At 32.8% G+C, this 10,962-nt stretch overlaps 1 protein-coding gene across 1 annotated transcript; it reads right to left on the bottom strand.

Moving 5' to 3' along the window:
• Positions 1–3,858: 3,858 nt before the first annotated feature.
• LOC125170248 (olfactory receptor 6C3-like) lies at positions 3,859–4,797 on the bottom strand. Its single transcript, XM_047866671.1, has one exon. The coding sequence runs from the start codon at positions 4,795–4,797 to the stop codon at positions 3,859–3,861; it is 939 nt and encodes a 312-aa protein (XP_047722627.1).
• Positions 4,798–10,962: the final 6,165 nt, after the last annotated feature.

Raw genomic sequence — 10,962 nt, 5'->3', positions numbered from 1 at the left:
AAAAATATTATTGAGCACCATTGTGATGTTTCACTATTGTCTATATGAAAACATCTCAAGTTAAGAAAACATTAAAATTGTGATAACCATGATAGTCTAATCATGGGGTTCCATATGGTACCTTAATGATTAAAAGATAGGATTTTGCCCTAAATATGTCTACAGTGGAGATCCTGGGAGGTAGACCTATAAATAAAAGAGAGGTCCTATTTATTGAGTAAGGAGTTTAAGAGGTGTTGGTATTGTTTGAAGGGGTATAGCAATTTCTGTCTTTGGTTCTAAACACAAGGAGTCCTAGAAAACCCAGATACAGAAACTTATTCAAACAAGATATCAGCAGAGGAATGATAATTTCAAGGCAGGAGATACCAATCATTTAGATAGGAAATAGGCATTTTGACACTTTCATCCATTTGTTGATTAATTTAACAAATATTTGAGTAAATGACTACACTACAATAAACCCTTTGGTAGGCAATAATGGACATAGTATTCCCTTTGCTAGAAAAATGCTCATGGTCTATTAATATAGTCATGAAAACTGAAATTCAAGCATATTGTGAAAACTTCTAATTATATTGATAAGTATACTGTACCACGCGGATCATGTAATCCTATATGACTGTAAATTATAACAATCCACGTCCAGTTTTATAGATGGAGCCAAAAAGGCAAGTGAGCTTGAGAACTTTAGCACTGGAGATTTACCATCAGAGGGTGATGTAGGGCATGATGAACACCAAAATGTTCTGATTATTTAAGAATACAGAGGTTTACTCTGACTCAAATCAGAATGATGGAGAATGACTAAGTAATATCTATGAGTGAGATAATGAGTTATCAATTGCATATTCTATGGTGATGGCTGCAGTTGTTGTTGTGGATAACTCAGTGTTCAATCCAAAAATAACAGAGAGTCTTGCCAATTGAGTGTCTATATTATCATACAGGTATATGTTGTATCTGAGACTACCAATGGAAAAGTTTGGGATTCTGAGTTTCTTTGGCTATTTTTCTGGTTTTAGGTTTAGGGATTTAATTTTAATTTCAAAGGAGTGCTTGTCTTCTGAATTTTTAATTTTCTGAGAGATGTTATTTTGAGAGAAATCCCCATAAGCCAAATGTGGCATTTTGGTGGACTTATTTAGTACTCTTGTGAAAGAAAGTACTTTCGTGAAAGAATGCCATCCTATTCTGAAAGTCTGTTTCTTTGTATATGTTTATATTGCAAGATTTCTCTCTTCCCACAGGAATTGGCACAATGGCTTATTTGGGGACATAGCTAGATTTGAATCATGGTTCTAATATATATTGGCCATATATACATTATTTGTTTCCTGTGAATTTCTATGTCTCATTCCTTAAAAGCCCACTTGGGGGGATTGTTAACACTCATAGGGGTAGATAAAATGTTTAATATCATTTAAAACATACAATACTTACATGAGGAAAGTGAGTATTGGTTTTATAGCATTATTTTACCTGTGTATAATAAATTGAATCAATACAATTAGCTTTTTAAGGAAAACATAAAGAAGTAGTGGCTACTTGTTACCTTCTGTTTATTTCCATATGGTTCACATTCACTTCTCTCACTTTTACAATTGTGTTTTTTGCAATCATTATTCTCCTTGTCCAGAATATCCATTTGATTATATTTCTTACATCGAATTGGCGTTCTTACTTCATTACTGCAAATATTGTGAGCAATCCCATATTTTATATTGATATAGCCCTTGGTATATGTTTTTATAAAGATTCATTCTATATCTAAATGTCCACCTTTTTATCCATTGCCTGAAATTTTATAAGATGGAGATGGTATATCTTATTAACCAAATGGCTAGCCCATGCTTGCAACATTTTAAAAGTATTTTTAGAAATAACATCTAAACGAATTTTCAATGATACAAGAATTAGGAAGAAATTATATTTGTGAGATTCTTACTCTGCTTATAGGAAGCTGTTACTGTCCACGTATAGGTATTCAGTATTGTTATTGGTTTTTCTTTCTGTCTGTTTTGTTTGCATGGGTTTAATTTGACAAATACACCTCAGTGTTCACTAGATGTAAATGCCTGAAATAGTCCTAGAAATCTAGACTGTGGTCATTGATATAAATTCTTTCAAATAGATCCAAGAGAGGAATAGAAATGGAACGGTAATGGGTTAAACTTTGTATAAGATTAATGTATGATTCACAATGCAGTTTGAGGGTAGAGGGAGCCTTGCTGGAGAGTGTCTTGGAGAATATCATAATCCTATTTCTCGAAACCCTTTTTTACTCAGGAAATAATGTGACTTTGTGTATAACATGTATGCTAATGACCAAGAAAGAAAATAAAAGGGAAGCTAAGATGACAGCCAAAGCGGGCGAGTTTTATCTTATGCATGTGACTTTAGGGTTAAAAAGCACCAACATTTAGCAATTATTGTGAAGTTGACTGTAATTGTGCTAAGAGAAAAGGCAGGAAAACTGCCATTTTCTTTGATGATGATAACATCACCTGGCCTCTAGGTTTTTTAGGCCTAAGCTGCTGCATTTATCAAATTAAATTTTAATTATATGTTGTTTTTCTCCCCCACTAGAATTTGAGATAATTTAGGGCAATAATCATTCTTTTTCATTATTATATCCCCAGTGCCTGTCATAAGTAAGAAAAACCTGGAGTTCACCACACATTAAAAAGTCCTTTAATTTAACAATTCTAATATGGACTATGAACTTTTGTTCATAAATTATTACATGTGAAATTCAATGTGAAATGAAAGTAACCCAGTGGTCTGGATTTTGAGATGAAAGAAAAGTGATTTACATCCCAGTTCTGAAAGCTGCAATCTCTGTAACATTGAAGTCTCAACCTCAATTTCATTGTGTTTGTTCACCTATAAATTAGGAATAATAATGTTCATTTTCAAAGAGTTTTTGTAAAATAAATACTTCATGTGATTTGCTTAATACAAAGAAAAGTGTGTAGAATATTGTCAACAGATGTTATTTCTGTTCCGTACTTCCAAAAACCCTGAGGTCGATTCTAGATGCGACAATTAAAACTCAGATCTCCAGAAAGATGAACTTTTACCAGTTTATCATAGTTTCATACATTTTATACATTTGCTATGTTTTACGTTGCCTGTTCTCTACCCAGTTTTTAATTTTGGGGCATATTTGATCTACAAAAAGAAAAATACCTCTAACTAAAAGAGAATAGTAATCCAAAGTACATCATAAGGTTGTTGTCAGGATTAAATGAGTTAATACAAAGAAAACAATAGATTTTGAGTGTAGGAATTGCTGAAAAATCTTATATTATCTTCTACCCCGTCTCTCTTCTTCTCCTCATTAGCACTATGATTAATATTATAAAGATTTTGTAATATGTATGAGTTTCTAATTTTTAAAATAAGTAGATATTTATATATTATTTCCAATCCCTAATGGTTGTGCTCATTTGATTTCATGGAAATGACAAATAGAATCAAAATTTTCTAATGACATTCATTTCTATTAGTAAGAATGAAAAGTTCAGAAATCTGCATGTACTCTTACACACTTACCATCAACCTAAAGCCCATGTCTCTTCAAAATCAAACCACTCCCATTCAAAATCATAATCATCAATCCAATTTTATTACTTCATTCAAATACATTTGAATAAAACTTTTGAATGTACAGAAAATTCTGACACGATATTCACATTATCAAATTTATTGAGTTCCATGATTGGGAAATTGTAATAGGGGGATGGAAAAAAAGGGGAAAACACATAACTCAAGTAAAGGAAAGGGAGTTTTGAGAAAGTGTGAATAACAGAAAGCATTTCCAAGCACTTCATTCTTGTAATGCTACTAATGCCTTCAATTACTGGAGAAAAACAAAACCTTTTGGACAGTATCCTTAAAGGCTTGCTTTACTTGCTGGTTCCTCAGGGTATATATAAATGGATTCATCATAGGAGCCACAGAGGTATTCAGAATAGCTACTCCTTTGGTCAATGATGCCTTCTGTTTTGCGGAAGGGTTGGCATACATGAATATGCAGCTTCCATAAGAGATGGAAATGACAATCATGTGAGAGGAACACGTAGAAAATGCCTTTTTTCTCTGACTGGCGGAAGGCAGTTTCAGAATTGTTCTCATGATGAACATGTAGGATAGAATTATTAATGCCAAAGTGAAAAGCAGTATGACTATTGCAGAGTAAAAGCCAATCACTTCTAGGAGCCATGTGTCTGAGCAAGATAACTGCAAGAGGGGAAAATAGTCACAAGCAAAGTGATCGATGACATTGGAGCCACAGTAATCTAACTGGAGAAAAAGAATAACTGGTGGGAAGATATTTAAGAATCCTGCCAGCCAAGCACAAAAGACAAGTAAAATGCAGACTCTTTTGTTCATGATGGTTGCATAATGTAGGGGTTTACAGATGGCTACATAGCGATCATAGGACATGGCAGTTAGAAGATAAAACTCAGTTATACCCATGAAGATGAAGAAAAACAACTGAGCTGTACAATTATTGTATGAAATAGATTTGTCTCTGGTGATAATTGTGCCCAGAAATCTAGGAATACAGACAGTTGTAAAGGATATTTCTAATACAGAGAAGTTCCTGAGGAAGAAATACATAGGGGTCTGTAGATGGGAATCCACCAAGGTGAGAGTGATGATGGTCAGATTTCCAGTGACGCTTAATATATATGTGATAATTAAAAAGAGAAAAATCACAGTCTGGAGCTCTGGGTCATCAGATAGCCCTAGAAGAATGAATTCTTTGGGTACTGTGTGATTTTTCATCGCTGATCATTTTTCCCCACTTTCAAACAGAGACTGTATGTTCCCCTATAGAAAATAAAAGAGTTAAAAGAAGATTGAGGATAGGACATAAAATCTCAAAATATCCATGATGATGAATAATCTATGAAAACCAAAAACACATGTTCCCCTTCAGCAACTCTGTCCAATTTCTATTGGACCTTACATTCAAGTAATAACATGATCTGAAGTTAAAGATTGATCTTTTATTGTTGAGTATACACAATCACAGGCCATGGATTAAAAAAAATGTCTTTTGCTAGCATTTAAGCAGAAGCTATTTCTTCTAATGTTTCTTTAAGATTAAGCTTCTAAGCATTCTCTTTCTTATAAAACTATGAAAATATTCTGATTGATCTTTTCTTTTCCTCAGTACTATAAAACTAGTCTCGATTATGGATAATCTAAATATAGAGTTTGAAATCTTACAGGGGTCATTTAGGCTATCTCCACATTTTCTAATTTGAAGCCCACATAGTTGAGGGAACTCTCACAAGGTTAAACAACTTGTCACCATAGTGATCATCTCACAAGTTTATCCATGGGAATGTTTTGTTCCAATTCTCTTGTTAATTACTTTCTTAAAGGTTTGGTTGATGCTACCCTTTTCTTATCTTTTTAAATTCTTTTCTGATAAAAGTCCAGAAGGACAAGAAGGCAGTCTTCTTCTATTACTAAAATAATTATAGCCTAGAAATAGTTTAATTCATACAATGTAGAATTCTTTTGTTTTGTTTTTTTTACAGTATTGTCATGGAAAATGAACAAGTAGGTGATCAATATAGCATTTACTGGGAAACAGATAACCTTTCCAATTGGGAATTTTTTTTTTTTTAATTTTTAAATTTTTAATGAAATTCCAGTTACTTAACATATAGTGTAATAATGATTTCAGGAGTAGAATTTAATTATTCATTACTTACATATAACATCCACTGCTCATCCCAGCAAGTGGTCTCCTTAAAGCCCATCCCCCACCCAACATAGTTTATGTAACAAAAATGATTATAATATAGATCTACCTTTAAAATTAAATGTAATAAGTATATTTACACTTGAATTTAACACAAATAAGCAATTAGAAATATTAAACTAGGAAAACATTTTTTTATTCTAAGAAATGGTAACTCTTGAAAGTATGAAAGATCCAATAAGGAATAAAAAAAATTGTATTTTTATAACAGACCACGATTTCAAGTTAGAAAGAAAGAACAATCCAGGATTGATTTCTGTGTTCCTTCTTTAGCATTTTATTAATAGTCTCTTGGTAGTAAACAATTATTTAATTTGTAATAGTGAAAGATTTGTGAATCCACAAACTTATGTACAAATAATATTTTTAAAGACATTTGAATAAAATGAAGGTATATATATTGAAGAATAAAAAATTGACTTACTTCTTGGTCTTCTTGATGATTTAATCTCAGATTTTATCATCTGGTTTGCTTAAACATTTACATAATTTCAGAGCTGCTAAATTGAATTAGCAAAAGATTTAGTTTCTATTGTGCTCTCAAAACAAGCATATTGATTTTTAAAACAAACAAGTATACTGATTTAGCTTTGTCATGGTTTTAAGGATCATAATTCTCTTTGTTGCTAGATTAGTTATATGTGACTCACAATATCTTTCATTACTGATGCTATGAATTTCTGAAAGCATAATACAACTCATTCTGGCTTTTCATCTCTTATCAAGCTCCATGTACTAATTCACTTACTCCTGGGTTGACTAGTAAAGTACTCTTCCATTTGCCTCTTTTCATATAGTACAAAACATGATTTATTAAATCATTTTTCTTTCTATTCGTGTAAACATTTAAAATCAATAGTTTGTAATTCTATGATTATGCATCTATAAAACCTAAGTAGTATTTTCCTTAGGTTCAGGGACTGCTATATTTTCCTGCAAATGCTGTTTTGAAGAACAGAAAATAAGGAATGTTCTTCTCTATGCATGCCATACACATGGAACTGGACTTATTTTATGTGCCTTTTTGTTGGCCCAGGGGAATTAAGTAAACTGAGTGCCAAGGAGAAGAATCATTAAAGATAGGGGTGAATCATTTTTATAAATATTGATTAAAAAATATAAAAAGCAAACTTATAGGCAAATGTACAAACAACATTATAATGAATGTGTGGGAGCTTGACTTGGAATTTCACCCTTCTGATTATACAAGAAAGTCACATTTTTCTTCCAGAAACTTTGGACTTTTCCTCAGTAGAATTGGTGTCCTTATAACCTTTGAATTCTGGCAACCCCGAGAAGAATTCTTTAGCAGAATGAAATGGTAGAAAATGCTGCTATGGATTTCTAGTGTGACTTGATTGCCTTCTGAAATGGACAACCAATTAAAGACATGAGAAGGTTTATCCCTGTATTGGGCCTTTGAATTTAGGGAAACCCTTCCCATAGCTCCCGCTAATGTGGCTTTTATTACCTTTTGACTACTTTCTTCCATTATGTTATTTACTTCCATTAAATCCTTGTTTATATTTGTGCATATGACATCTTTTTGTTGTGAGAATATTTTTGAACCGGTAAAATAAATATCTGGGAATCCGGCATCGAATATTTTTAACTTGTTTATTTTCACATTTTCTTCAATGATAGATGCTGTTTTCATTACTAGAAGAATACGATATTTGAATATCATATATGTAATATACACATATATGTACACATATGTAATATAATTTCACATTTGATGACTTTATTTTCTTCAGTTAAAAATGTGGGCATAAAACATGCATGCATTAATTCCAGAAATGCAGATAATATGCAGGATTGAAAGATGAGAAAATTTGAAAGTGGGACAAAAGAAAGTAGTGAGAAAGGATGAACAAACAACTAGCTAATACATAGAACAATATATAGATGCTGAGATGTGTTGAATTTATTTATTTTTTAAAATATTTACTTATTTTGAGAGAGAGATCATGAGCAGGGGAGGGGCAGAGAGAGAGGGAGAGAGAGAGAATCCCAAGCAGGCTCTGCTCTGTCAGCACAGAGCCTAACACAGGGTTCGAGCTCATGAACCATGAGATCATGGCCTGAGCCAAAACCAAGAGTCGGTCGCTTAACCAACTGAGCCACCCACGCACCCTGAGATGCGTTGAATTTATAATTGATACATATTAAAACAGTAATTGAAAATATTCATTCAATATATTTCAATAGAGATAGTGAAACTGATTTTCTACTTATGAAAATTCTATTCCTTTGCCTTTATTTTTGTTTCCAAATAGTGATTCTGTTTTGTTCTGAGCTTTTATTGATTACCAGGTGCTGACCATACACTTAAATTATCTCAACTTTTTCAAACAAGCAGACAACACAAAACCCTCTGAGGTCAGTGCTATTATTCAGGTAAAGACTCTGAAGTAGAAAGAAGTTAGCTTAGTGTCTGCTGACCATCACTTGTGTGTTTGTGAACAATGCAGTCTTCATTGATTTTCTTATAGGAAAAGGAAGTGAATTTCTATCTCACAAAGCACTGCACTTCATTTGAAATATCCTATTAGACAGGTTTCTTCTCCACATCTTTTCTGAGACTCCTAGATGCTGAATTGCCTGTCTTTCTTCCTTGATCATTCTCTCAGTCTCTTACGTTCTTACATTGTTTTATTCCTAGTTCCTAATAGCTGTCTAGCTTTTCTCTGGACCTCCTCATAATTTACTTTTAGTTAAGGCTGCTTATACCTGCTACGTATCCAAAAGATACTAGGACATCAGGTTTTTAATAATGTGTCCATTACCTTCATGTCTTGTGAGGTTGATGAGTGACTATGTTTAAGGCCAATGAAACATTGTTCAGCTACCAGGTTTCACTCTCCTACAGTTACAAATAATGTTTTACTGTAACATGTTCAAAATCATAAAATAAAATTTATTAAATCAAGTGGTTAAGGGATCCAAATAATTTAAGACTTTCTTAGAAGGACCTCTCATAGAGTTCTGAGCCTGGGTGGCTCAGTCAGTTGAGACTTGATTTTGGCTAGGGTCATGATCTCAGGGCCAAGGGATCAAGCCCCACTTTGGGCTATATGCTGAGCACAGAGCCTGCTTGGGATTCTCTCCCTCTGTCCCTCCCCGCCTCTTGCTTTCTCTCTATAAAATAAATTTAAAAAAATTATTAAACTTTCTCTGAAAGCCTGAACTGATATCATATTACTAAATAATTCCAGTGCATATAACTAATTATTTTCAGTGATATATTAACATCCTTTTTAGGTAAGCTATCCTGCCCCTGCAGGATGTGTGATTGATCTCCCATTTACTGAATACTATCAGTTAATTGACCTATTATTCTATAAGTTGAATTTATAATTTCAGAAGTGTATCAACTGACAGATGATGTTGGATTTCATACATTTCTTGGCGTATCCCAAATAGTTATAAGAGTTTTTCTATGAGGAAAATAAGGGTTTGCATCATGGGAATTCCTACTATTAGAAAGCTCAGTAGGAAAACCTTAATAAGAAGTGTTATCATTGACTTCATGAAAAGTCAAAGAAATAAATTTGTATGTAGTTTTTAGATGGCCTAATGTAAAATAAAAGAAAATGAACATCAAATGCATTAGAAATATTCAATTATTTCTTTCTCATTCAACATTGTCTAGTTATGATATACACATTTTATTTGAACATTGTTTTAAAAGCTAACTCAGTGTCATGTACATTATTATATAAATAGCATGTGTTTCTGTTGGACAAAATAGTGCTCTGATTGCTAGGACACTGGGGCCATTCTACATTATTTAAACTTATTTATTCAAAAAATATTTATTGAATACCCACTACATGGCAGACACATGTTCTAAATGAGGAGGAATAGTGACTTCCAGTAAATGTTTAACAGCTGCCTCAGCGAGTGGAGGTGAGGAGCCCATCGGTAGAGTTTATCAATTTTTAAGATGTAAAGTCTCGCACCCTGGCAGGTGATGTGGCCTTTCTGAATGCAGAATTGAGGAGACACAAGCACAGTTGGCTGTTGGGAAGTGTATAGGCAGGTCCCAGCACAGCACTGCTGGAACACATCACTGTGTCTACAAAGTGGACAGAGATCCCTGCTTTCATGGGGTGAGGGAAGGGTGTGAGATGGACAATAAGCAATGGACATGATTGATTAGTACGTTATATGGTCTCTTGTAAATTAATCAATGTTTTCTAAAGGAAGAGAAAATTTAAAAACCTTGGAAGTGGGGAGACACTAAATTTTAAATAGTGTCATTGGGGTGGGCCTTATTGAGGGGACATGTGGATGTCTGGCTTATCCCATGCAGATATCTGGCAGGGGAGTATGTCAGGGTTAAGAAGCATTTAGTGTAAATGCAGTAAGGCTGTAGGAGGAAAATAATGTTCTTTGCAAAGAAAGATTTATTTGTTTCTTCTTTTCCAGTAGTTTTGAATGTATTTATTATTCTTGTGCTAATGCCCTCGATAGAACTGTCAGTGGAGTGCAGAATAAAAGCAGTGATGGTGGGCTTGTAATAGATTTTTGTTAAATAAGTTTTCTATGAACAAAGTATATATATTATGAACAAAGTATATTATGAAATAAAGAAGGCATCATTTGCACTTAAATGAATTGTTCCTATAAACTGTTATATCAGAATAGCCAGTAAAGATAAGAGAAAGTTATAACTCTTAGCCATTGATTATCAAAAAGAGCAGTTTAAGATTAAGCACTTGTTTAAATATACCCCTGAACCATATGTAGTCATATCTGGTATCTAGGAATATTTATTTCTTCAGGTTTTTTTTTTTTTTGGAAGAACTGGTATTGTATATCTGATAATTATGGAATTCCAAAAAAAAAAGGATTAATTCAAGTTTTCCTAATTATGTTTTAAATTGATAAATTATTTGGCACAGAAAATTTTAAACTGGGTAATGAAAGATGTTTTTTGATTTCTCAAAATATATATAATTACATTTCTCTTTCAGTGGTACTGTGTCTTATATAATTACTAATAGTGCTATCACATGGAGAGGATAGTAACTGCAATATTCTAATAAGACTGTCAAGCTGTATTTACAGTCTTTGTATAGTAAATTTAAAATAATGTTAAACTTGATTGAATATTTTCTGAATTTCTAAAAAGAGTATTTCCTGATGAAATTATAAAACACAGTTTT

This window comes from Prionailurus viverrinus, chromosome B4 (assembly GCF_022837055.1).
Source record: "Prionailurus viverrinus isolate Anna chromosome B4, UM_Priviv_1.0, whole genome shotgun sequence".
Taxonomy (NCBI): domain Eukaryota; kingdom Metazoa; phylum Chordata; class Mammalia; order Carnivora; family Felidae; genus Prionailurus; species Prionailurus viverrinus.
Note: the sequence above shows the minus strand (reverse complement) of the source record. Positions and strands in the feature narration are given on the sequence as shown.

What these genes read in the sequence shown, in the direction of transcription:
- LOC125170248 (XM_047866671.1), bottom strand. Translation starts at nt 4,797, where the DNA reads ATGAAAAATCACACAGTACCCAAAGAATTCATTCTTCTAGGGCTATCT.